The sequence below is a fragment of the Embiotoca jacksoni genome, unplaced genomic scaffold (assembly GCF_022577435.1).
Source record: "Embiotoca jacksoni isolate LCO1_2020_lvr unplaced genomic scaffold, fEmbJac1.0.p SCAF_11, whole genome shotgun sequence".
Lineage (NCBI taxonomy): Eukaryota > Metazoa > Chordata > Actinopteri > Embiotocidae > Embiotoca > Embiotoca jacksoni.
The window spans coordinates 9,179,504-9,205,937 of NW_027185241.1; the positions used below are offsets into that span (position 1 = coordinate 9,179,504).

General features: G+C 40.8%; 1 protein-coding gene across 1 annotated transcript in view; it reads left to right on the forward strand.

The window, feature by feature from the left end:
* Positions 1-25,783, forward strand: part of LOC138194339 (dynein axonemal heavy chain 11) — a 37,909-nt gene extending 12,126 nt beyond the window's left edge. The window contains exons 32-82 of the mRNA XM_069142992.1: positions 25-185; positions 291-447; positions 586-731; positions 811-927; positions 1,013-1,151; positions 1,340-1,432; positions 1,514-1,708; positions 1,789-1,866; positions 1,961-2,093; positions 2,227-2,354; positions 2,650-2,798; positions 2,902-3,052; positions 3,164-3,295; positions 3,789-3,962; positions 4,549-4,753; positions 5,032-5,197; positions 5,414-5,516; positions 6,148-6,387; positions 6,461-6,622; positions 6,719-6,912; positions 7,056-7,218; positions 7,668-7,791; positions 8,015-8,157; positions 9,165-9,326; positions 10,860-11,093; positions 11,252-11,398; positions 11,538-11,651; positions 11,745-11,888; positions 12,756-12,938; positions 13,067-13,168; positions 13,251-13,385; positions 14,705-14,878; positions 15,040-15,275; positions 15,378-15,500; positions 17,744-17,948; positions 18,087-18,251; positions 18,450-18,590; positions 18,850-19,020; positions 19,448-19,570; positions 19,705-19,898; positions 19,977-20,125; positions 20,207-20,334; positions 20,699-20,926; positions 21,049-21,240; positions 22,358-22,486; positions 23,099-23,341; positions 23,423-23,605; positions 23,675-23,790; positions 23,961-24,073; positions 24,151-24,291; positions 24,434-25,783. Of these exons, the coding sequence (XP_068999093.1) occupies positions 25-185; positions 291-447; positions 586-731; positions 811-927; positions 1,013-1,151; positions 1,340-1,432; positions 1,514-1,708; positions 1,789-1,866; positions 1,961-2,093; positions 2,227-2,354; positions 2,650-2,798; positions 2,902-3,052; positions 3,164-3,295; positions 3,789-3,962; positions 4,549-4,753; positions 5,032-5,197; positions 5,414-5,516; positions 6,148-6,387; positions 6,461-6,622; positions 6,719-6,912; positions 7,056-7,218; positions 7,668-7,791; positions 8,015-8,157; positions 9,165-9,326; positions 10,860-11,093; positions 11,252-11,398; positions 11,538-11,651; positions 11,745-11,888; positions 12,756-12,938; positions 13,067-13,168; positions 13,251-13,385; positions 14,705-14,878; positions 15,040-15,275; positions 15,378-15,500; positions 17,744-17,948; positions 18,087-18,251; positions 18,450-18,590; positions 18,850-19,020; positions 19,448-19,570; positions 19,705-19,898; positions 19,977-20,125; positions 20,207-20,334; positions 20,699-20,926; positions 21,049-21,240; positions 22,358-22,486; positions 23,099-23,341; positions 23,423-23,605; positions 23,675-23,790; positions 23,961-24,073; positions 24,151-24,291; positions 24,434-24,681 (8,076 nt within the window). The 3' untranslated portion in view covers positions 24,682-25,783. The remainder of the gene's footprint in view (positions 1-24; positions 186-290; positions 448-585; positions 732-810; positions 928-1,012; positions 1,152-1,339; positions 1,433-1,513; positions 1,709-1,788; positions 1,867-1,960; positions 2,094-2,226; positions 2,355-2,649; positions 2,799-2,901; positions 3,053-3,163; positions 3,296-3,788; positions 3,963-4,548; positions 4,754-5,031; positions 5,198-5,413; positions 5,517-6,147; positions 6,388-6,460; positions 6,623-6,718; positions 6,913-7,055; positions 7,219-7,667; positions 7,792-8,014; positions 8,158-9,164; positions 9,327-10,859; positions 11,094-11,251; positions 11,399-11,537; positions 11,652-11,744; positions 11,889-12,755; positions 12,939-13,066; positions 13,169-13,250; positions 13,386-14,704; positions 14,879-15,039; positions 15,276-15,377; positions 15,501-17,743; positions 17,949-18,086; positions 18,252-18,449; positions 18,591-18,849; positions 19,021-19,447; positions 19,571-19,704; positions 19,899-19,976; positions 20,126-20,206; positions 20,335-20,698; positions 20,927-21,048; positions 21,241-22,357; positions 22,487-23,098; positions 23,342-23,422; positions 23,606-23,674; positions 23,791-23,960; positions 24,074-24,150; positions 24,292-24,433) is intronic.
* Positions 25,784-26,434: the final 651 nt, after the last annotated feature.

Here is a 26,434-nt window from a genome sequence, read left to right on the forward strand (position 1 = left end):
GATAGCAGCCGTTTATGCTCACAGGTCACCACCTCACAGGCCTTCCAGTGGCTTTCACAGCTTCGACATTGCTGGAATGAACAGCTCCATCACTGCTACATTAACATCTGTGATGCTCAGTTCCTATATTCTTACGAGTATCTTGGAAATACACCTCGTCTGGTCATTACTCCCCTCACAGACCGGTAACTCTTCTGCATATCAGTTTTCAGTTTATGCACACATTCAGTACAATAAGTTCATATCATACAGCACATTCGTATTCCTCCTTGTGCTGTTGGCAAGTGTAGGTGCTACATCACCTTGACTCAGTCACTCCACCTGACCATGAGTGGAGCTCCTTCTGGTCCTGCAGGAACAGGAAAGACTGAGACAACGAAGGATCTTGGCAGAGCCATGGGTGTCATGGTGTACATCTTCAACTGTTCAGAACAGATGGACTACAAGGTTTAAAGTTCAACAGATCAGAGTTCATGATTATTTCAGTTGGTCTGTTTTTTTTTTTGTTTTTTTTTTTAACTTGTTTTAGATGTTTGAGTAAACAAATATGTTTTAATGCAAACTTTCTTTTCGGTTTATGTTAAGTCCATTGGAAATATCTATAAGGGTCTGGCCCAGACTGGAGCATGGGGCTGCTTTGATGAATTCAACCGTATCCCGGTGGATGTTCTGTCGGTTGTAGCGGTGCAGGTCAAAACCATTCAGGACGCCATTCGCTCCAAAAAGGAAAGGTCAGTAATTGAAGCTGAATGCATCATCATATAACAGTGCATGTTGAAAAATTAATTCACATTGTGTGACACCTCATAGGTTCCTGTTCCTTGATAAAGAGATTGTCTTAAAACTCTCTGTTGGGATTTTCATCACTATGAATCCTGGCTATGCCGGCAGGACAGAGCTACCCGAGAACCTCAAGGCTCTTTTCAGGTGGGAACAATACAGTAACTTTCTTGATAGTGTGTCTTCATTCTGCACAGAGTTCATTGTCTGCACTGTCTGTGTCTCGCTGTAGGCCCTGTGCCATGGTGGTGCCCGACACAGAACTTATTTGTGAGATCATGTTGGTGGCAGAGGGCTTCCGTGGTGCTAAGGTTTTAGCCAGGAAGTTTATCACTCTGCACAATCTCTGCAAAGAACTGCTCTCCAAGCAGGTAGGAGAAAAGCACTTAGTAGTACCACAATGTTGGATTTGAACAGAGGGAACTAGTAATAAATGTTTTCAGCTATACCTCAGGGGCACAGAAAAGCATGAAAACATGTGAGTATTATTACTATGTATGATAGGATTTTTGATAAGTGAAAACACAGGAATGCAAATCTTCACTTCCTTCTCTATTAGGATCACTATGATTGGGGTTTACGTGCTGCCAAGCCTGTTCTGGTTCTGGCAGGAGCACTGAGAAGAAGAGACAAGACAAGACCAGATGATCAGGTGACATTATATGTGGATGTCATCTCCTAACCACATTAGATATAAGCATTTTCTTACATATGAATGCACATTAATTCCTAGGTGCTAATGCGTGCACTGCGGGATTTCAACATGCCTAAAATTGTGACTGAGGATGTGGCTATCTTCTTGGGGCTGCTGGGAGATCTATTCCCAGGCCTGGAGGTGGAAAGAGAGAGAGACTGTGAATTTGAAAAGGCCATCCGGACGACCGCTCTGGAGCTCCGACAGCAGCCTGAGGAGACTTTTATCCTCAAGGTTTGACATGATTTGGTTTATACCCACCTTTCAAAAAGAGAATAAAAGAATTTTCTTGTAAACATCTTTTCTTCTGTCAGGTGGTGCAGCTGGAGGAGCTCATGGCAGTGCGTCACTCTGTCTTTGTTGTTGGAAATGCAGGGACTGGGAAAAGCCAGGTTAATTTTTTAAGCGTAAAAAATTATTAAAGTAAATGCTCAACTTGATTTTATAAAATAGGTGTCAAACGTGAAGTATTGACATTTTCAACAGATATTGAGAGTTCTCCATAAAACCTATGTAAACTTGAAGAGGAAGCCGGTATGGAATGACCTTAATCCAAAGGCAATCGACCGAGATGAACTGTTTGGCTTCATCCATCCTGCAACTCGAGAGTGGAAAGATGGTAAATGGAACTGGATTTTAATGAAGATAACAAAATGTGAACACAAGAAGTCGTTTTTACTCACACCAAGTGTAAACAATGCTTATACTTTGCTCTCTCTGTTGTTCTTTACATCCCTGAATCTATATGTAAGGTTTGCTTTCATCACTGATGCGAGAGCAGGCAAACATCTCTCACCTGGGGCCTAAGTGGATTGTGTTGGATGGAGACATTGATCCGATGTGGATTGAATCACTCAACACAGTGATGGATGACAACAAGGTACCTCCCTCCTGTTCAGACATACACCGCTGTACAACACATAGCAAGCAAGGTGGTGTAAAGAGAAAAAAGATGTTTCTTTCCCCTTCCTTCAGCAATCACTTCCTGGAGTGTGAGTATTTGGAAGTCCTTTTCCAGAGCAATGAATCATGTCACAGGGATCTTGTGCTTGAAATATTCTAAAGCAAGTCTGTCAGACCTGATGAGATATGGAAGTGTTTTCCTTATCGTTTGGGCAGAGTTGTCTGACATATTGACCATTTAAATATCATGATATTTGGATAATGTCTTTCAGGTACTGACTCTGGCCAGTAATGAGCGCGTGTCGCTTACCTCATCCATGAGACTGGTATTTGAAATCAGTCACCTAAGGATGGCCACTCCTGCCACAGTGTCTAGAGCGGGAATCCTCTATGTGAACCAGCAGGACCTGGGCTGGAACCCGTGAGTTACACAGAACCCTTTCTGTTTTCATTCATGTAATTTCAGAGGTTTTCAGTGCAATGCTGTTTTTGTAACATAACATAACACTGGCATTGTTGCTCAGGTACGTTGCCAGCTGGATCGACCAACGGGAGCGGCAAACAGAAAGGGCCCACCTCACCATACTGTTTGAGAAATATGTTCCACGTTGTCTAGAACAGATGAAAAACACTTTCAAGACAATCACTCCCATCCCAGAGATCTCTATGGTGCAGGTACATAACACACAAGCATGCACAGTATATTCATTTCTTCTTTTATCTGCCTTTACAGTCAGAAAATTGCAATTTAATAATAATAACAGTAATAATTTCCTTCTTATTCAGACACTCTGCACTTTGCTTGACTGCCTTCTAACACCAGAAAATATTCCCTCTGAATCCCCTCGTGAAATCTACGAGACCTATTTCACTTTTGCTTGCATCTGGGCTTTTGGTGGCACCCTGTATCAAGATCAGGTATTTATTTGGTTTAATTTAAGTAGGGTATGATAATTCAAATTTTATTTTACATCTCAATTTACATATTGCAACTATATGGACAATTTGGGTGCACAAGTTTTGACATGACAAATAATAAAAAAAAAATTCTTGGGTGCTCAAAACATAGCAGTTGTCCTTCAGCTGAAATTACTTTTTTCCACAGAAAAATGTGTAACTGGACAACATAAAGGACTGGTAGAGAGTGTTATTGGGTAGTTTGTTAATAATCCTCATAATAGTTCACTTACTTATCACTCCATTTTGTCTTTGCTTTGTCTACTTCTATCTTCTTCTTAAAGGTATACATATAAAGTGATGCATGACAGAGTGCATTGTGTTGAGAGACATGTCAAGAGTGTCAAGTGACCAAAAACAATATAACTGTTAGTCATTTGGACTAATGGTGGGGTTGTCCAAATGAAATGATCTGAACTGATACATAATGTTATGTCTTTGATGGTTTGTCCAGCTCCATGATTATCGGCTCGAGTTCAGTCAGTGGTGGACCAAAGAAATGAAGACGGTGAAGCTGCCAGCACAAGGGACAGTGTTTGACTTCTACCTTGACCATCAAACCAGACGGTTCTTGCCCTGGAGTGATACCGTGCCTCCGTTTGAAATGGAAACCTGTACACCGTTACAGGTAAAAAAAAAATATTCCCTTCTACATCTACAAGAGGAGGACCTTCGAGAAGAAATGCAAACTTTTCAAAGTGGTTTGACAAATAATCACAAGAAGTAAACTTCTTAAGGAAAAATAACCAAAAATGAACAATACAGTCATATTAAAAATGTATGTATGCCTCAGTGAACATAATAAGAGAGGGTAAAGTCACATCACGAGGTTATGGCACGGGTGCTAAAATGGATGATAGGCTTGCCACTGTGTCTGATTACCATCTACTACTCCCCATACCAGACTGTGTGGGGGTGAAGGCATGAGCAACAAGGCTTGAGCTATCACCCACGCTCTTTTGTCTTTCTGTATGCTCTTGCATACAGCTGTGAATTCTCCAAAGGCTCTTGCTGAGCCATAATTAGTGGGGTTTTGTTCTGAGCAAATGATGCTATTATGACAGAATAGTTGTGGTGTTCTGGGGAAATACAAGAAATTATAAATCACATACAATTCACTGAACACATGTCTGTCAATAAATCACACTCAAAGAAAGCCATAATAACCATGTATGTTTCTGTTCTGTGTCTTCCTGCTGTTTCTATGATTGCAGGCTGTTCTGGTACTCACAGCAGAGACTGTGCGTCTTCGGTACTTCATGGACTTGTTGCTGGAGAAGAGAAAGCCAGTGATGCTTGTGGGGAATGCTGGAGTGGGAAAGACTGCACTTGTCAAGAACAAGTTAAACTGTCTGCCAGATAGTTACAAGACCACAAAAGTACCCTTCAACTACTACACCACCTCCCTCATGTTGCAGGGTGAGTGTTTTTTTTGATTGTTCTGTGATACAGAGGAGCACATCAAGGAAACTGTAGCACCATCTGCTGGCAGTCATTAGATTCAGAAAGGCTTGAGGGGGAGAAAACGTCACCCTCTTGTATGATTTCTAGTCATGAGACATCCCTGCATTTCTAAAGATGGTTTCACTTTTTCTAGCTATTATTTCTCCTGCATGTGTTAATTAACTGTGGTTTGGTTGATGTTTTTTCTGTTGCTGTTGTTCATTTCTGACAAAACACTTTACTTTCTCTTGCAGTGATCCTAGAGCAACCATTAGAGAAAAGGGCAGGCAGAAGCTACGCCCCTGTAGGCAACAGGAGGCTGGTCTACTTTATAGATGACATGAACATGCCAGCTGTTGACAGTTATGGAACAGTGCAGCCTCACACACTTATACGCCAGCATCTGGATTATGGACACTGGTGAGAAGCCCAAACATCATGTCTCCATAACAGACAGACGTACAATAGTAGTAACACAGTAAATTTACAGTATGGACAATTGGGGTGACAAAAATATAGATAAATTGTAAACATATGAATCCACATTACCACTTTTTCAGTTATATATTTGGGTCTCATGACAGTTTGTTTTCTTTTTTTTTATTGAAAGCTTCTTCAATTTCCTGCTCTCTGTAGGTATGGCAGACAGAAACTGACCCTAAAAGAAATACACAATACGCAGTATGTTGCCTGCATGAATCCAACTGCTGGGAGCTTCATTATCAACCCCAGATTACAGGTATGTTTGTCAGTTAAATTGCCCTTAATTTTATTTTCAGAAGTGGCGTTAAAAGAAATAATCATATCAGCATAATTACTTTATCAATACAATCAAGTGCATTGGAATAATGCCATTAAATGCTTGAAATATAGTTTATCTTTCAATAAATACAAATTAGAGTATACATAAAATAATGCACAGACTCTTATCCTACATTTTCCTTAAGCACAGTCTATCTGTACTTTCAAAGACCTGTCAAAAATCTTGAGTAGTGTTCAAAGTAAATCTTATTTAGCAGAAACTTCTGTTTGCAGAGAAGGTGCACCATCTGGTCTTTCAAGAAACTAATTCTTGGAGCATAAGTACATCATATTACAGATTTTAAGACAATGTTTTATACTGAAGTGACATCATAGAGATGTATTATGATCATGTAGCTATTACTTCTCCTAAAATAACAAGTACTTAGTGTTTATTTTAAATATATTATATATATATATATATATATATATATATATATACTAATTTTAGAATGCCTGCTATTTATACTTTCGAAGTGTTGTGGGTTAGATGGAAGTCATCCCAAAGCAAGTGTATTATGTACTGCTTTACATTTTCTGAAATTTGAATATGCCTTTGCTCTCTACAGAGACATTTCTCAGTGTTTGCAGTAAGCTTTCCTTCATCTGAGGCTCAGACGTCAATCTTCGGTCAGATCATTTGTGGCCATCTGAAGCAGCAGCTCTTCAGTCCCCTGGTTCATCAGAGTGCTGCAGCTGTGGTCCAAGCTGCTATAACTCTTCATCACAAGATGGTTTACAACTTTCTGCCTACAGCCATCAAGTTTCACTACACATTTAATCTTCGAGACATATCAAACGTCTTTCAGGTAGTGCTCATTGTAAGAACATTTTACAGTTGAAATTATGAGTAAAATACTCATGATTATCTGTGCTATGAAGGGCATCCTCTTCTCTGGGCCTGAGAATGTGAAAGAGAGCAGTGACCTGGCACTGTTATGGCTCCATGAGTCCTGCAGAGTGTACTCAGACAGACTGGTGGATGACAAGGACCTGCAGCTTTTCCGGAAGCTCCAGATGGAGACTGTGCATGAATGCTTTGAGGTGCAATTCAGAGTCTGATAAACTGAATGAATAATGCTGTTCTTCACCTTCAGAACAACACTGACCAAAAGCTTTATTATGCTCATCCTCTTCCAGGGACTGGAGGACAAAAAGGTGAAAAAGCAGCCCCTCCTCTATTGCCACTTTGCCCAAATGGGTGAGGAACCCTCCTATGCTCCTGTCACAGACTGGTCTGCACTCAGGACCGTCCTCACAGATGCCCTGGAAAGCTACAATGAGCTCCATCCAGCCATGAATCTAGTGCTGTTTGAAGATGCCATGCAACATGTGTGAGTGTATTTACTTTCTATATTATAAAAGCAATTATAAGAAACATAATGAAGTTAATGAAATTATCATTTGATGATTATAAATAAAGAAATGATAATAATCTGTGTCTTTAGAAGAATAACGAAGGCTGTATTGTTCCCAGCTGTCACATCAGTCGTATCCTGGAGGCTCCAAGAGGTCATGGCTTACTGGTTGGGGTTGGGGGCAGCGGGAAGCAGAGCCTGACTCGTCTGGCTGCCTACATATCCTCTGTGGAAGTCTTCCAGATCACTCTGAGTGAGGGTTATAGTATCCAGGACCTCAAGGTAAATATGGATGTTAATAGGTTAAAGCCAAGAAGAACATTAATCATAGTATGGCATAATAAAATATGCTTTTAGGAAACCTTGACGTGTACTTCTTACGTTATAGTATGCAGACAAGGCCTTAAATTACATTGTTGTGTAAAATAAATCGAGGTTTCCCTGTATGCATGCAGGATATTGATGCAATTCAATTTTGTTCAGCTTCTCCAGTGACGCAGAAAACAATTGTCAGATACTATTAAAAGCCACAGGAAAATATTTCAATATTTCATTAATGAAGCAAGTTTATCAATTTAATTATTTAATAGCCTCATAAAAACTCAAGGTGTTATCATGGGACTAATGATCTCTAATTGATTACTATATTGAACAATTTGATTTTCTCCGGTGGACTCTCCGTTAGTGTGAACACTGCAGGTTTCCATTCATGTCACGTGTGTTCTGTTTAGATGGATCTGGCAGGTTTGTTCCTAAAGACTGGAGTGAAGAACCAGCGTGTGGTTTTGCTCCTGACTGATGCACAGATACCTGATGAGCGGTTTCTGGTCATTATTAATGACTTACTGGCATCAGGTGAGACCCAAACTCCACAACAGTCACGCTGTTTTTCACCTTTGTTTGCCTGACACAGAGCTAATATCATCATAGTTGCAGAATTTACTTCATAAATGCACATTATCAATTATAAAACATGTTCAGTCTTTGAAATCCTTCTGAAATTATAAAGTAGAATTGAAGAGTAAGTACTCATCACTGGAGCTTGTCTGTATGATTATGACTATACCGTTCCTTGCAGGAGAAATTCCTGAGCTCTTCAGTGAGGAGGAGATTAAAGGAATTGTGTCCGATGTGAGAGCTGAGGTACGAGGCCTCGGGCTGTTGGACAACAGGGAGAACTGCTGGAGATTCTTTACAGAGCGAGTGCAACTGCAGCTCACGGTCTCGTCTTTAAAATTCTTTCTGGTTTCTTTCTTTTTTTTTATCCACTAGTGCTTTTAACTGTATCACTCTGGAGATATTATTTTGTTCCTCTTCCACTTTAACAGTTTTTTGTCTTGGTAATATGTTCAATTATATCATCAGACATATTAATATCTTAATGTTTCCTTTATAATGTTGTAATTAGTCTGAGAAAACCTTGTGGTTTCTCGTTCTGAGACCAAGGGGGTGTCGTCTGTGAAAAAGAACACTTTTTTTTACCTAAAATGTTCTTAAATGCTTTTGCCAATAAGACAAACATAAAAAAAAAAAAAAAAAAAATTTAAAAAAAGGGAAATTAACAACTCATAAAAACCTTTTTGGAGCCAACATATAGCTAGTATTACTCCTAAAAGTTACAGATGTACGCTCCACTTCAATTAAGGAGAACATGTAAACACCATTAACTGATAGACACATGGGGAAATGCAAACCAGATCTATGTTGCACCAAAGATGACAATTTTGATGGCACTTAAAGGTGCCATCACAACTGACATTCACAACAAGAAATTAATGAGAAAATCTTACACGCACACATTAGCATTTCTGAGCTCGGAAATGAAAAGCACAGCTGCTGTATAATATTATTAAATATGTTTGACAAGCTGAATTAACCATGCCAGACAAACTGGGGGGTTAAAAGGAAGGAAATTCTTCTCAGTACACATGTATGCCATCCAGCTAATGTTTGCGCCAGGGCCTCTGGTAGCGTCACCGTCTGCTCCAGCCAACTGGGGACGTGGCTGCTGTCCACATGCCAAGGTGATGAACATGGGGGTGCAGATGGCTGCCAGTTATGGGTTTCCCTTTTAGAGACACATCACCTTTGATATCCATGATCTGTGTTTGTTTTCCGATGTGCACTTGGTTGTATATCACGTCATACTCAAGCTCGGTGAGGCGCATTTGTAAAAACCGTTTAATGTACATTTTCTTGAATGACTCTCCCTGCTTTCTTCCTTGTAGGTAGTACTGTGTTTGTCTCCTGTGAGCACTGCCCTGCGTATTAGGGCCCGTCAGTTCCCAGCCCTCGTCAATTGCACAACCATCGACTGGTTTCATCCTTGGACCACTGAAGCTTTGCAGTCGGTCAGCTACAGCTTCATCCAAGAGATTGAAGGCATTGAGGTCAGGCTTTTGAACCTAAGTACTTTATCTCACCATCTTTCTCACCTTTACAGTCAGATTCTCAATGAATTTTTTTTTTTTTTTTGTCTCCCTTCTTTTCACTGTGCTTGTCTGAACTTTGCAATATTACTGAAAATAAAAGAAGTGGTGCAATATTTTGTCTAGATTTGTCATGTACCCCAATATTGCAGACTGGGTTGGACTTTAATGAACACCTTCTAATTATTGCAGTGCAGCTGGATTAACTTTTCCATAGATCCTTCATCATTAGTTCTCTACTGAGGTACTGACAAATTGCTGAACACATGCCTGGAGACTCAGAGTGAGTGCAGGCATATCATTGTTTTCCATCATAGCGGTGGAACGATCACAACCCAGAATCATTTATGTTAATGAGAGAAGAGTGATTAAGCACATAACGACCCTCTAAGGTGGCACAGCTGTCACAACCAGGAAGTATCATCACATATGTGAACATGCGCCAGACTACTCCTTTCCACTGTTTGTGTGTGTACATCTGTCCATGTGTGGATGTTCATGCGCAGAAAAACGTTCTTTATTGTATTAGTAGCTGTAGTGCTTAGAAGTTGTGGTATTATTAAAGTATCAGTGCTAAGTAATAGTAATTACAGCATCTAATATCAGGTAGAAGGTGGAGATGAGTAATGGTTGTAGCTGCAGCTTCAGATTGGTGTTCAAGCATGGAGGTAGTAATAAAGTGGCGCTAATAGAAAGGTACACAGAAAGAAATAATAAAGTTTTGTGGGCGCAAAAGATTTAACAAAAATTTGAAAAGTTGAAACAAAAGAATATATAAGACATTATATGTAAAGTCATTAATGATTGTTTATCTTCTTAAAGAGGCAGGAGTACAAGAAATGAAGTGATCATTTATTTAAAGTTAGAAATGCACAAGCTGCTAATAGTCGTTACACAAGGCCAATCAATGAGCTTCCTTCGCATCTACACAGAGCACTGCATGCTTTGTCAAAATGCATTATGTCAGATCTTAATTAATAATGATTTTTTTTTTTCCTACTGGCTCTATGATCATTAACAAAGGCTTTTTGTGAGTTATGGTCAGGTTTGATCCTTGTATTCTCTGCTCATTTGTTTTTGCTTTAATTGATCACTAACTGTCTGATTAATGGAGGCTGTGTGTCATTGTGCACCACATGATGAATACTTAGTTGGAAAGTGGTGCCACAGACGCTGTAGACAGTGTTTAGAAAGTTGGAGGACACCAGATATAATGTAAGCAGTGTGCATGTTTTACAAGCTGCACGTCAGTGGTCTAAACACATTATTTTCACAGAGGTTTCAAAGCATAATCACTTCTGCTGGCTGCACCTAAATTTCAGATTGAGTAAGTCAGGGCCAGCCAAGTAAGATGGCAAAACTTGTAGATGAATTCAAAATTTATGAAGATAATATTTCAGTTCCCATCAGGTTGGGGATGTTAAACTCCACTCAATCCAGCTCGCCCTGTCCCCCCCCCCACCCCCCTCCACCCATGTCTGCTTATTTTTACAGCCTGCCGTCCAGGAATCCATCAGTCTTTTCATGGCCCACGTTCACACCAGTGTCAACCAGGCAAGTGAAAAATACCAGCGCAATGAGAAGAGGTACAATTACACCACCCCCAAGAGCTTTCTCCAGCAAATCACCCTGTACAGAAACCTTCTGGAGAGGAGCCGGGCTCAGCTTCAGCACAAGATGAGCCGGCTTGACAGTGGCCTTCAAAAACTCCAAACCACTGCTGCTCAGGTAAACGTCTTTATTCTTTACTGAAGGGCAGTAATATCAGGGCTTAAAGAACAAGGCTGACAAAGGCAAATTAGAAATAGTATTTGTGTTTGAGTTGTGGGCTTTTCTGTGACATTACTTATTAAAACATGTGTAATGATGTTTTTTTTCTGTTTCAGGTTGACGATCTAAAAGCCAAACTGGCATCCCAAGAAGCCGAGCTGACCTTTAAAAACCAGAATAGCGAAGCTCTAATTACAAAGATTGGACTGCAGACTGAGAGGGTTAGCAACAAGAGAGAGGCTGCGGACGTTGAGGCACAAAAGGTGAGATATTCCATCACATACTGGTTTTCACATGCTTTTTGGCATCACACTCTACATACCACAACATATCACACCATTCAGTACGTACACCTTTGTGTACGTACTGTATGTACTGTACGGTTGCTATGTTGTTTTACAGGTTGCTGCCATCCAGGCAGAAATTGCTGTCAAACAGAAGGACTGTAAAAATGACCTAGCTAAGGCAGAGCCGTCACTGACAGCAGCCACAGCAGCACTGGACACACTCAACAAGGTGGTTAATTTTATCTGACTAGACAAAATGCCCCCCAAATCTACCGTCATTCAAATTATATGATTATATGATGTTATGTAATCTTTTTTTTAGATGAATCTTACTGAGCTGAAGGCCTTTCCAAACCCTCCATCAGCAGTAATCAATGTAGCAGCAGCTGTGATGGTCCTGCTGGCTCCCCGTGGTCGAGTGCCTAAGGATCGGAGCTGGAAGGCGGCGCGAGCCTTCATGGGCAAGGTTAAGCTGTCATCATGTCAATCACATCTGCCTGATTAATGTCGATCTAATTTGTGAGTGGGCCTTGACCCTGGCCCTGCTCAACATCCCTCCAATGCTCACATCACAGCTGGATGGCTCTATGAATATGCTCGCTCACTGGTGGAGCAAGTATGCCGACCTGCTTCTCTTCCTCTTGCTGTTAATGCAACTGTGGCTGTAAAACGATGTCTTTGGATTTTAAAAAGCCTTTTGAATTTTGCATGGAATGAGTATCAAGTCCTTCTTTTCCAAAAAGAGATAGTAGATTGTAATATTTATTGACTGGTTGATTGGATTAATTTAACGAGTTAAATTACATATGCTCGTAAGGCCTGCCACTGACACACGATTAAAGGACCATGTAAAGCTAAAAAGTTGAATTTCCCTGTTGTCCTAAGCAGTAAGTGGGTCCAGGTGGGTAATAGGCAAAACAAAAGCAAAAGCCTCTGACTTTCAATGGGAAAAATTACTATAATGACTTTAAAAATATATATCTTTTGGAAACTTAGAAATATTTTATAGTACATTGCGAATAATACATTATCATACAATTATACATTGTTAGACCTTGCATTCTCACTATGACTACACAAAGACTGTGAGTTATCTTCTGCTATTGCTGGAATCACAGTATTGAACTTTCACCAATTCCAATTCCTGTCATGAAATTCACATAAAAGAGATTATATAATTCATGTGGCATGTCATGGTAAATGATATTAAATTGTAATCCGTATTGTATGTCTCTTTTGTAAACATAGTGTCAAGTGATATTAAAGTCCTATCAGCTCAGAATGCAGGTGCAGGTACTAATATCTCGCCTGTTTTTGTCTTTATGTCCGTCAGGTGGATGATTTCCTGCAGGCCCTGGTGTCATATGATAAGGAGCACATCCATGAGTCCTGTCTGACTGTGGTAAAACAAGAATATCTGAAAAACCCAGACTTCCACCCTGATCTAGTGTGGACCAAATCTACAGCTGCAGCCGGTCTTTGTGCCTGGACTATTAATATTGTCAGATACTACGAGGTCAGGATTTGTCTTCAAATAAGTTTTAATCACAATAAATTTAAACACATTTTCTTATGTTTTCTGCAAGAGGCTTTGTCCTTCATTGTAGAGCTTTTTTTCATAAAGAATGCTTTATTTTTGTGCAGATTTATTGCGAGGTCATTCCCAAACGGCATGCATTATCCCAAGCTAATGCAGAGCTAGAAACAGCGACAGCCAAACTGTTGGCAGTTCAAAAGAAATTGGCGGTGAGTGCATCGTGGTTTATACACTGACTAAAGTCACTCAGTCTAAAGGGGTCTAATGTCTTCCTTTGTTTTCTTTCTCCAGGATCTTGATGCCAGCCTCCAGAGCCTAACAGCACAGTTTGAAAAGGCTACAGCTGAGAAAATCAGTTGTCAGGAGGAGGTGACTGGTACCACCCAGACCATCGAGCTGGCCAACCGACTAGTCAAGGGCTTGGTGGTAAAGAAGGAGAGATAGAGGAGTTTGGTGGTGTCATTGGGGCGGACCTGGCATAATATTAACTGTCAATTTGCTGGGGGCATGCATGGAGAGGTGCTGGTGTATCGAACTGCATCAGTAATCTGGACTCAAAGTTGTGATGTCCTGGCAGGATAGGTTGACAGTTGTGAGAACAGATCAGGCAAAGGGATATTTTACAGCCTGGCCCAGCAGCATACTGGGGACTTGTGAGACAGGTAGAGAGGGCTGGACCACAGAAAACGCATGGCTGAACTGGACAACTGGCAGGCTGAGCAGTTTCCAAATTGAGAAAAGAAGAGAGATGGCAAGAAGGCTACACTAACACTGCCCTCTGTCTATGCTGTTGACAGTTTGTGTGTGAACTGAATTAGTTTCTATTTCCCGTATACATCTACACATGTGTGGGCATTTCTGCGTTCCAGTTTGACCGAGGAGTAAAAATAATTAATTCTAAAGAATCTCTTGCCAAAATTGATAAATTGAAAAGGATAAATTATAGAATATGAAAATATGGAGTATTTAAACATTAAATATTTCTGTAATTAGTTAAATATTATGTTCAACTCTTTTGCGTTCCATTGCATGCCTGTTATGGGCATGTCTTTATCTTTATGGATGCTAATATGAAATAAAAGATGGTCATTTCAATGGCCATTTTGCAAGTTCGACTTTCTTATTCCAGAAAATAAATGTGGTTTGCATGGAACAGCTTGGCTTTTAAGCATATCAAGATAAATGTTTTGTCTTTATGGCATTGACCTGGAAGCAATAGTGTACAAACTAATAAATCAGGCCGTCTATATTTAATCATTAACTTACCTCAAAGCCTCAACAGCTGTTGGAAATTAACAGTGTCTCACCCCAGACTGAGTGATATTACAGGTAATCCATAATACATTAGAGAAAATTATAGTGATTTTTAACTGTCTGAGAATTTATTATGTGACATATTCCAGATCCACAGCCCCTTGTAAGAAAATGCCATGCATGATTTATTGTTGTAGGCTGTCACAGTCATAGTATTGAAGGTTTAAATGAATGCTAAATTGATGCTGAATGAATCTACAGCCAAACTTCCACAGCTATTGTGAGGGAATTGCAATTGTATGCTTTACTGCTTTCTCAGTTTGTACAATAAATAGAGTGGGAAGTTAGCAAATGTTAACATTTACCTGAAGCACAGATTCATTAGTTATTGGTTTAAATGGTCTTCAGGTGAACTAGAAGCAATTTTTGTAATTTTGTCATGTTCTGTGTATTTTAAGATGGTGTTGAAGCCTGGTCTTTGTGTTTTGCAGTCAGAAAAGGAGCGCTGGTCTCAGGAGGTTGTCCAGTATGAAAAGCAGCAGAAAACCCTGTGTGGTGATGTCCTCCTCACGTCAGCATTTGTCTCTTACATGGGTTATTTAACCAGCCAATATCGTGTGGAGCTTTTTAACAATGCATGGATTCCTTTTCTTCAGTCTCAGAAGGTCAGTTTTGCAACAGAAATTGTTTTGTTTAGACTTGAGAGGTTTTTTTTAGAGAGAAAAATCTTTCCCTCTACAAACATACACAGCAGAGTCTGTGAACTGGAGTGCACTCCTACCGGTGCTCCAATTACAGTGACCTCATTCCTCCGTGTCTGTTCCAGGTCTCTGTACCCCTGACAGACGGCCTGGATCCAATCCTCATGCTTACAGATGATGCCACTGTGGCTGCCTGGCATAACCAGGGCTTGCCAAATGATAGGATGTCCACTGAAAACGCTGCCATCCTGACCACCAGTGAGCGTTGGCCACTCATCATCGACCCACAGCAGCAGGGCATCAAGTGGATCCGAAACCAACATGGGTCAGAGCTGAGGGTGGTGCGGCTGGGGCAGAAAGGGTGAGAGGGGTCAAACTTTGTCAGTCTGCAACTGCAGTGTCTTTTTTTAAATATCAGAGCATGCCCAGCCACGTTTGTTTTTCTCTTTCCTTTTTTGTCCAGGTATCTAGTGGTGATTGAACAAGCTCTCGTCTGTGGTGAAACAGTCCTGATAGAGAATCTGCCAGAAAAGATAGACCCAGTCCTGGAACCTCTGCTAGGCAGAAAAACTATTAGAAGAGGAAGGTTGGTATGGAATCGACAACATTACATTTATGTTTTTGGACTTGGAAAGTTATGTCTAAAAATGCATATATGAAGCATCTAACCAGCTCACCAACAGTAAATACTGTGTTTTGTAGAACCTACTTACTGTAGCATGGGGTTGTTGCACACCAAATGCAATTTAAATCAGTGTAAGGCTTTTATATCCCCGTTCATACACAAGTCAATATGCCCCCCAACTTGTCTCAATGTGTCTGTGGTGGGAGACAATAGGAGCAGATTTGCCAGATGGTTGAATCTCACTGAGCTTTGAAACACCAGTAAGACATGACTGAATGCATTATTATTGCCCACTCTTTAGATTATAAATGAATTTGCGGCACGTGCTCTGAATCCCTGAGGCCAACATATTGATTGGCCCCTCAAGACGGGTGATAGATGTATATTTGTGTGTTCATATTCTTGAGGTGTGATGAATATTGAACAGCTGAGCCTCAGTGTAAAAGCTGAATTGAGAACAGTCATGGTTATGTATAAGGACTCCTGTCTGCCGCAGAAAGCTGGCATGTAACAAGCTGAATTCAGTGGTCCTCCATCATTATGGAAGACTCAATTCATCCTCAATAATTTCAAAACACTGATAGGTGACTTGCTGGCGTTTGTCTGCATTACTTCAGAGTGAAATTAGGCCTCACACTAAAAAAACTTGTCGCACCTAGATTATATTTAGTAGTGATCGGATCATGTCTAGATAGTGGGTTATCTCGCTGGGTGTGCCATTCACTTATGATTAAGCCTTTTGTTAGCTATTATTACGTCACACATGTCATCCACTCTGGCAATTGTTTGAAACTACTTTTGTAAATCTCTGATTTTCAAACAGGACTACTGCTGCTGCAGAGTGTAATCCACCTCACAAATATAGCAGTGCTACCAAAATAGCTGCTCTGTAAATACCTCGGATACCAATTACCCTAAAATAAAATTCCATAAAGTGGACAACCAACAGCAGAATAAAAAGAAAATACCACATATTGACATTCTGCTTTGATTTCCTCCTCAGAAATGTTCACATCTTTCTTGCTCTGATGTATGTATGACCATGAATATTGAGTATCTGGGTGCATGTTCATCGAGCTCCTTTTGAAGTCCTGTCTGTCCAGACGTAACAATTTATCATAGTAAATCTGATTATAAGTTTATCCCTTGTAGATGACCCACACACTTGTTTCTGTCGATGATTAATACAACCTGCAGGGGCAGCCATGATGGATCTGGTAGGGCTCCACAGCTGAAGTTCATTAATAATTGGAATGTTGTAGAGTGTGAAGTAATGAATACTAATTATTCCTTTCATGGCTGACGGAAGACTACAAGCCAATCCATCAGCAAGGACTTTAATTTGGTGGAGTAATGGTTCTATCAATAGTACATTAATTCTGGCTTGTGAAGATATAGAGTTGAATCAGACCCAGGCCATGAGGAACCTGTGCCATAAAAATTGGGGTCTTGCCTGACATCCAAAGGGTAATTAGAGATAAATGAAAAGCCACCAGGTTCGTCAAGCCAGTGCTAATTTAATTGAAATGCAGGAACAGATAAATATTGGCCGGTGCGTTGATAATCTTTCATATTTATTCAAGAATATTTATCTACTGTATAAGTGACATTTGGAGCCAGACTAAGGTTGCAGTGCATGAAAGTGTGAGGTTGAGCTCAGATACATTAGGGCAAAAATAACTTTCTGGATACAAACGGTTTGCAGTGCCACAGTTCAGATCATTCTCATCATCATCATGATTTTGAAATCAGCTGCACTGTCCTTTACATTTTTAATCACGTAACCCTCCTTCATTTTTCACTTCACTTCACTTAAGGTGCAGGTGAGAAGACAAAACCTGCCAGGGAAGATTGAACTTGCCCACTGTATTGGTGGTTTGGTTGTTATTATTGTTGGGCAGAAACAAACAAATATGGTTTCAACAAAGTGATGTATAATTTGTTAACAATAACTCCGAACACAAAAGTTCACTCTCGAAAGTTTTTTTTGGAATCAGTTATTGCCAACTGCAGCAAAAATGTTGACTTTTTCTCCACTAGTTTGAAAGTACACTTCCTCCTCTATAACAGCTATATATCAATATCAGATCAGGTACTTTTCTGTCATTTTTCTTTATTGAATATAACAACACAGTCGTTAAGTCATCAATTACCTTCAACAATTTAAAAAAAAATAAAAAATAATGTGCCCTCCTGTTATCCAGGTACATTGTGATTGGGGGCAAGGAGTTTGAATACAACAGTAACTTTCAACTCATTCTTCACACCAAGTTGGCCAATCCACATTTCCCTCCTGAGCTCCAGGCCCAGACCACCCTCATCAACTTCACAGTGACTCCTGTGGGCCTGGAGGAGCAGCTGCTGGGACAGGTCGTGTCCAGGGAGAGGCCTGACCTCGAGGCCCTAAAGGTAAATCCATACATATATTGTCAAAGTTGCAGACTGGTAGATGGACAGTAAAAGCATTTTGTCTACATTAGGACCTCGGTCACAATACCACAGAGAGAAGTCCACAAATCTGTATTGTTCTGTGTATATTTCTGAAAGATGCAGCTGACCGCGCAGCAGAACCACTTCAAGATTGAGCTGAAGAGATTTGAAGATGACCTGCTGAGTCGCCTCTCTGCAGCCAACGGTGATTTCTTGGGTGACATCTCCCTGGTGGAGCAACTTGAGAACACCAAGACTACGGCCGCTCACATTCAGCACAAGGTGAGGCTATCGCACCAAAAGGGTCCTGTGTTTAGTTTTTTTTTGTCACTCTGGTCTTTTTGAATGTCACACAACAGCCAGCGCCTCATTTGATTGCATTAGCTGTAAATGACGCGTAGTTAGGAATATGTGTAATGAGAGGCTTTTAGAGCATGGCTGAGAGCCTAATAGCTCATTTTGTGCAATTGGAACACACAGGTGGTGGAGGCCAGAGAGAACGAGACAAAGATCAACGAGGCTCGAGAACTTTACCGCCCCGCAGCTGAGAGAGCATCACTCCTCTTCTTCATCATCAATGGCCTCAGCAAGATTAACCCCATGTACCAGTTTTCTCTCCAGGTGAAACCTTTAACCCTGAAATGCTCTCAGGGGGCAGTATATCAAACAATGCTCGGATTTTACTTTAACCAGTTTTCTGTTGGATTTAAAAAAATTTGTTTTTTTAAAAATCAATCCTTTTTGTAATTGTTTCTCTTTTAGGCACATCTGTCCATACACCACATATTGTTGTTTTTTTTTTGTTTGTCTGTCAGTGCAGTTCAACCGGCTATGCATGTTTACCTCATCGGAGTGTCTTCTTTTTTTTGTTGTATTCCAGACCTTTAACTCGGTGTTTAACAAAGCAATGGAGCACGCAGAATGGGATGAGGATGTAAGGACCAGAGTGCACACCCTCACTGAGGCCATCACCTATTCTGTATTCCTGTACACCAGCCAGGGCCTGTTTGAGAGAGACAAGTTAACCTTCTTGTCACATACTGCCTTCCAGGTGAGGGACTCTAGACCGCCTCAAAGGTGGGGCCTGCTGTCATCCTCATCAATCAAAGTACTTTTCTGCCCCCACATTAACTTCAATTAAAAGCAGTCAGCAATACCATACGCTGCTATTGATTACCTCTCACACCTTGCTCCATGGCTGCTGTTCAGACAGTTGGTTCTGACAAGGGGGTTGGTTCTGATGGCATAATGCAATTATCCGTCATTGTGCCAACTGTTTACATCTTAAAAATTGTGCTACTTTGAAGGCTGTCCTTCATGTGGCCATTTCACATTCAGAGGCACTTTTTCAACCCTCGTTAAGTTTACCCAGTTCCTTCGACAGAGTTTTCTTGCAGTCTTATGGTGTTGCGGAAGATATTGAAAAGAGATCAATACCACATAGATCATTACAAACTGCTCTTGTTCCTTCCCCTCAGATTCTGTTCAAGCAGGGCCTGATTGATACCCAGGAATTTGACTTCTTACTGCACTTCCCAGTGGAAGCTAATAAAGTTAGTCCAGTGTCCTTCCTCTCTCCTCATGCCTGGGGGGCCATCAAGGTACAGTACAGCCCATGAACATGTGATAAAACATGTGAAAGGGTAAAGATTTTGTTCTTGCTCGCAAACAGGTCATTACTACATTTACTATTCTACTGTTAAGTGACGTTACTACGCCTATTATTTTGTTATAGACAATTTCTACATTGGAGCACTTCAGTGGACTCGAAAGAGACATTGAAAGCTCACCGAAACGCTGGAGGAAGATTGTTGAGTCCAGTTGTCCTGAAAAGGAAAGGCTTCCCCAGGACTGGAAGAATAAGAACGCCCTCCAGAAGCTCATTATCCTGAGAGCACTCCGCCCTGATAGGATAACCTACACACTGAGGTAAGTAGATAGATAAAGTATGTTTCTATTTTGCAACTACTGTACGTCACTAAGCTTTCTGACAATATTTCCTCACAGGAAATTTGTGGAGGAAAGTATGGGAACCAAATATGTGGAGACTGCCCGGTTGGAATTTGAAAAGTTGTATGAGGATAGTGGTCCCTCAACCCCAGTGTTCTTCATCCTCTCATCTGGAGTGGATCCACTCAGAGACGTAGAGAAACTAGGTGGTACATGTATTGTTTTTTTACTTACAAGTCCTGTATTATTTGACAGGTCTAAATGTTCTAAATGTTCTTTCTGTGCAGGTTTAAAACTGGGATTCTCCATTGACCAGAGCACTTTACACAATGTGTCCCTGGGACAGGGGCAGGAGGAAGTTGCTGAGAGGGTTCTCAGGAGTGCCTCTAAACAGGGACACTGGGTCATTTTACAGGTTGAGAATATTATTATTCACTAACTTGGTAACTGAAGTGACTTCAGGCTGCTCTTGTAGCCCGCCTGCAATGCACCTAATGATATTATCTCACCCCCCTGAGCAAGGGAAACAAACTCAATTTGGTTCAATAAAAGCCATAATTGGCTAGATAAGCTCCATAAATGGCTCCCTTAGGGAGAAGCCTGCAGCTAAGTGAAGATTTTCTTACTAATGCAGAACACGGATGGATCTTTTTTTCTTTTTTTTTTTAAATGAATCTTCTATATAAAAACACAAACATGACTGTACATGTATTCTATAAACCTATTGCATAATCTACATAAAACTTTGGTGTAATCTTTTTGATATATTTGTTGTTTAGAATGTGCACCTGGTGGCTCGCTGGCTGCCCTCTCTGGATGCTCTTCTGGAGACAGCAGCAGTGGACAGTCATCTCAGCTACAGGGTTTTCATCACGGGGGAACCAGCGCCGACTCCTCAGCAGCACGTCATTCCGAGAGGCATATTGGAGAATGCCATCAAGATCACTAATGAGCCACCCACTGGCATGAACGCCAGTTTGCATGCAGCCCTCAGCAACTTCAGTCAGGTTTGCTAAAAATTCAAAGATTTAAATTTTTTTTTTTTTTTTTATTATGCGTTACATTTCAGATCCGATACGTTTTAACTGTATTCACTGCAAACTGTATTTCTTACTTACTCTCCTTTCAGGACACTCTGGATATGTGCTCCAGAGAACAAGAGTTCAACTCCATGCTCTTCTCCCTCTGCTTCTTTCACGCCTGTGTTACAGAGCGCCGTAAATTTGGTCCGCAAGGGTGGAACCACAACTACCCCTTCAGCACAGGAGACCTCACCATCTCAGCCAATGTGTTGTACAACTACTTAGAGGCCAACACCAAAGTACTTTTATCACTATTATTTTTACTATTACAACAGTTTTTTTGTCGCTACTTCTACATTTGTATTTATATTGTATTCCTACTTTTATTAATGTAAAAGAACGTTTAATTTGTTATTACATCTACCTACTTAGCTGTGCAAATTTATAATGATAAAGGTATTTGCTGTGGCATTATTGTCAGACAGGAATGTTGAATTACTGTGCACTGTCTCCAATTACTTATTGAAATCTTTTGTTCCACTGTTATCTGTGAAAAATGTTCATTCCCATCTTTTTTTTTTTTCTCCACATTTCTTCTCTTATAACTATGAACACGCAACCTATAATTTAGCTTTATTTCATGAAGACAAAAAACAAAACAAAAAATCCATTCTTGTGGTGCTGGTCCTCTCACAACTCCTAATGCATTTCTCTTAGAACTCCTATTACTCTGATCATAACCAATTATGTCTCCAAGGTTTTCTGCCCTCCAAAAACGAATGTCCTTCATTATGTTAACCAAACAGTAACCTGTATGTGCGTATACAGAGAATTCATTAGGAGGGCAATGAAGCGTTATCCTAAATGTAATTACATGCAGCCAGTGTGACAGTTCACAACGATACATAAGTGATCACTGCAATTAGAGCTGATGAAGGAAGCAATTTGCAAAACAATACAGGTACAAATGATTGTGAACCTACAGCTTTTGTAATTTGTTATGAATCACAGGTTCTTTTCTTCCTCCTTCACCCTCACGGATCATAATCTCCCGCTGAGGAGAAGACTCTTCTGTCATGCAGTAGATCAGTGTGTGTGTAAAGAAACATAATTTTGTTATATTTCCACACCGTTATCATTATTCAGAGAACGTACTGTGGTCTAAGTGATCTGTTGTTACTGCATAAAGTTTGAAAGGAGAAATGGAAAAAAGAAAGGGGAGAAAAAAAAAAAATCAATGATCAATGTCTTGTTGAACTGCAGATAAATATTTAAGAGACAATTCTGAAATCTTAATGACATCCTGGAAATCATTTTCACGATAACCTTTTAGCTTTTGTAGAGTTTAAGTGTCTCCTCAGGATTAAAAAAAACCCCCACAAATTTCTCTCTTTTGTAAGTCTAAGTCCTTTGTAGTCCATGCAGGTGCCTTGGGAAGACTTGTGTTACCTTTTTGGAGAGATCATGTACGGAGGACACATTACTGACGACTGGGACAGAAGACTGTGTAAGACGTATCTGCAAGAATTCATGCATCCAAAAATGGTAAGTCAGTTGAGATGTTTCCTTGAGAGGATAATCTGTTTACTTTTCATTGGCTTGTTGTGGTTAGTTACAATAAAACGTTTGCACTTCGAGTTAAGTCGAACAGGTTTATTAGTATAAGTATGAAGATTTAAAAGAAAATCTCTACTCATTCATTTGGTATACAGACTTTAATTGTGGTCATGTTCAATTTCTCAATGCCAGATAATAAAGGACACCTGCAAAGCTGTTTTGAATTTTGTTGTGTAGTTATCAAGGTAAAGGGTGCCCTCTTGGGATGTAAAACTAAACTGCAGTTTGTCACTTGAAGTCATTGTGAGTTTCCCATTCTCTCATAGGTAATGTTATCTTCCTGTTCAGTGTATACATGACACACCACTACAGGCATTATTTGGTTTGTTTTATCGTGTTATTATTGCTATTTTTTTATGGTTAACATGTGTTTAAGATGATTTATCTGTTTCACTGTCACATGTACTGTTGTCCATTTGTATAGTATAAAATACACAGACTAACAATTGTCTTTAAGCTTTTGGTAAATCCTAATTGCATATTCAATATTTGAACTGTTATCATTTTTACGTCGTCGTATTTTCAAATTTGATTTCTTAGTTCGAAGCGGAGCTCTTTCTGGGTCCGGGCTTCCCTGCTCCTCCATTCTTGGATTACATCGGTTACCACAGTTATATTGACGGACACCTCCCCTCGGAAAGCCCCGCTTTGTACGGTCTGCATCCAAACGCTGAGCTCGAGTGCCTCACTGTCACCTCGGACAACCTCTTAAAGACTCTGTTGGAACTGCAGCCACGGGACTCCTCCAGAGGAGAGGGGGCAGCTCCGAGCGCAGAGGAGAAGGTGTGGAGGCGGAAAGAATTATTCTGCTGAGGGTACGAGAACATACCTGTAACCCCTGACCGAGTTTACTGTATTTGTCAGGTCACGTCTACGATTGAAGACATCTTTGACAAGCTTCCTGAGGAGTACGACGTGGCAGAGATGATCGCAAAGACGACGGAGCGAAACCCGTACGCGTCAGTGTGCTTTCAGGAGTGTGAACGTATGAATCTTCTGCTCGCTGAAATAAGGAAGTCCCTGAATGAGCTGGATCTCGGCCTGAAGGTACAGTTTTCCTGTAAATGTGTACCGCAGACACATATCTGTGACTCATGAAGACGTGTCTGTTCACAGGGAGAACTCACCGTCTCCTCCAGCATGGAGACTCTGCAGTCAGCACTGTCCAATGAGTCTGTCCCAGTTTCCTGGGCCAGACTTGCTTCTCCCTCCACTAAAACACTGGCACAATGGTAACTTCTCAATCAGTCATAAGTTGTTGTTGTTGTTGTTTTTTTACTCAACGTGGCCTTTTAAAAAATGGATTATGTCTTCAAACACGAAGCCAATGTTGGTAGACAGATTATAAAGGTTTTAATTACTGATTTCCCTTGTTGTTGATTAAAGCTTATTGATTTTACAGGTTGAGTGATCTTATGTGCAGCTGTCATGAGCTTGATAGCTGGACTCAGGACTTTGTTCTACCTGCGGTTGTTTGGCTCCCGGGGCTCTTCAACCCGCAGTCCTTCCTCACTGGTGAGCCTCCGGTCTGTAAACAAGATGATTATTTTGATGACATGCACACCAGTAACATGCCGAGTCGTGTTTTACAGCTGTGCTGCAGAGCGTTGCGCACAGAAATCAGTTGCCCCTGGACAAGATGGCTCTGAGTGTGGATGTAACGAAGAAGATTAAAGAGGACTTTGGACATCCGCCACGGGAGGGAGCCTACATCCACGGACTCTTCATGGAAGGTCAGAATGAATTGACCCCACAATCCCTCCGACAAATCCTGCCGCACCGAATTCAGTTTGCTACCCAAGTCTCGGTAAAATCATCATCTCTGTAAACGTAACCAGTCAAACCCACAGCGCAACATGTCCCGTGTCCTTTCAGGAGCACGTTGGGACACTCGGTCCGGGGTCATCTCCGAGGCGGTCCTGAGAGATCTGACCCCGGCCATGCCGGTGCTGTATGTCAGAGCTGTGCCTGCAGAGGAGCAGGAGCTCAGGAATACGTTCGAGTGCCCAGTGTACCGCACCAAGCAGCGGGGACCCACATATGTTTGGGCCCTCCGCCTCAAAACCAAACAGCCTCCCGCCAGGTGGATTGCAGCTGGAGTTGCGTTGCTGCTGTCTGTGTGAGTCGTCATGGAACTGGCAGTCAGGTGTTTCATAATATCTACAATTTACAGTGTTAAAAACTGTATTTTTTTATTATTATTTTTTAAACAATATAGGCTCATGTTATTCAATAATAATAGTTCAAAATGTAATTGCTAGACAGAATAATATACCTTAATAATATTTCTATTATTGTTTCCATTTAGTTTGCAGGTGTCAATTTAATAATAAATAGAGATCTGTGTTTAGCCAGCGTTGAACCTGTTGTGTCTGTGTCCGACACTGTTGAACCTCTCCCTGGAGTCTGGCGGTGATTTGTTGGGAGCTTATGTCTCCATTTTAGACCATGTAATTCTGGATAGGGAGCATATTTTATTGGAAGGTCAAGATTAAAAAAGCTCTCCGGCTGCCCTCGACTAACTGAATGATACACAATGCTGTCTGGAGGGTTCCCAGACAGAATTCCCAGGAGATGATGTGCATGGCTGCTATTGACTTTTAAATGAGGTGCATTTGACATTGACCTTTTGTACGGCAGAGGCAGAATACTAACAGACTAGTGTAATTCATTCAGCCGAGCCTGTTAGAAAAACCTATTCAAAGACACCGATAGCTTTGTATGAAAAAGCAACACATTAGATTACTCATCCTTTATCTGTCCCCGCTCTCTGTTAGCATCTGATGAACTTGGTTTGAAGCAAAATAAAACCTTTAACTTTTGAATGAGTGTAAAGAAACGGGGATCTTATCTAAAATGTTATCTCTTTATCTGACTTGATTGAGGTTTATTGAAAACGGAGAGGATTCTCAGATTAAAGTTTGACTGCGATTAAAAAAAAAAAAAAAAATACAAACTGAGCGAGCTGTGGGTACGATGATTCGCAAGATATGATACGATTATACATTGGGAGCTCCAAAGTCAAGGCTAAGATCATGTAGCTCGGTAGCCTACTACACTGAGGAACATATTATTTTAAGTGTGGAAGGAATTTTAAGGTGCCAACAGGAGAGAAAACTACTGACCAAATTCAACAAAATTAAGGCTGCATTCATTGTTCTATTTTTATTTTTATTTTTTTTCAGAAAACAGACTGTCAGAGTAGGAGCTCTATGATATTAAAATGCTCGGGGGGGGGGGGGGGGGGGACAAGACAGGTGCCATATTATCTGCCAGAATAAACAAATGGCATTATGATGTACAAATTACAGACACTGAAATCACACTGGTGTTTTTTTTGTTGTTTTTGTTAGTAGGGTTCAAATCAGCACGCTTATCTTCTCGAATAAGATTTTGCTCAACGCTAATGACTGTTATGTTGCTCTTAATTTCTCCCTGCAGCCAAAGTGGCTGCAGACAGACAAATGGAGGACTGAGGATTGATTCTGTGTATTGTACCGCTCGGGCGGAGGAGGGGGGGGGGAAATGAAGATCTAGTCTTCCTGCAGTTTCTCTTCATCTGCCCTCTCTTCCTCTCATTAGCACGCCACAGCAGCTAGCCAGTCATTTGGTGACGGGGAAATGATACAGTGCTGGCTGCGTTTTGGAGGGAAATGGCAGGGTACGGGGCCCGGCTCAGCAGGGGGTCGTGCCACAGATAGTCATGTTAAAGGCCGAGCAGGACGCCTGGTTAAAGTCAGCAAGGGCATCTGGGTCACACCTCCTCTCACAGCGCCAAAAGAAAACACCTGTGATCTGCGGATTTTTTTGTCCAAAATACCAACAACAACAAAAAAAGATGTAAGAACTTAGCTTGGTTTACTGCAATATAATACA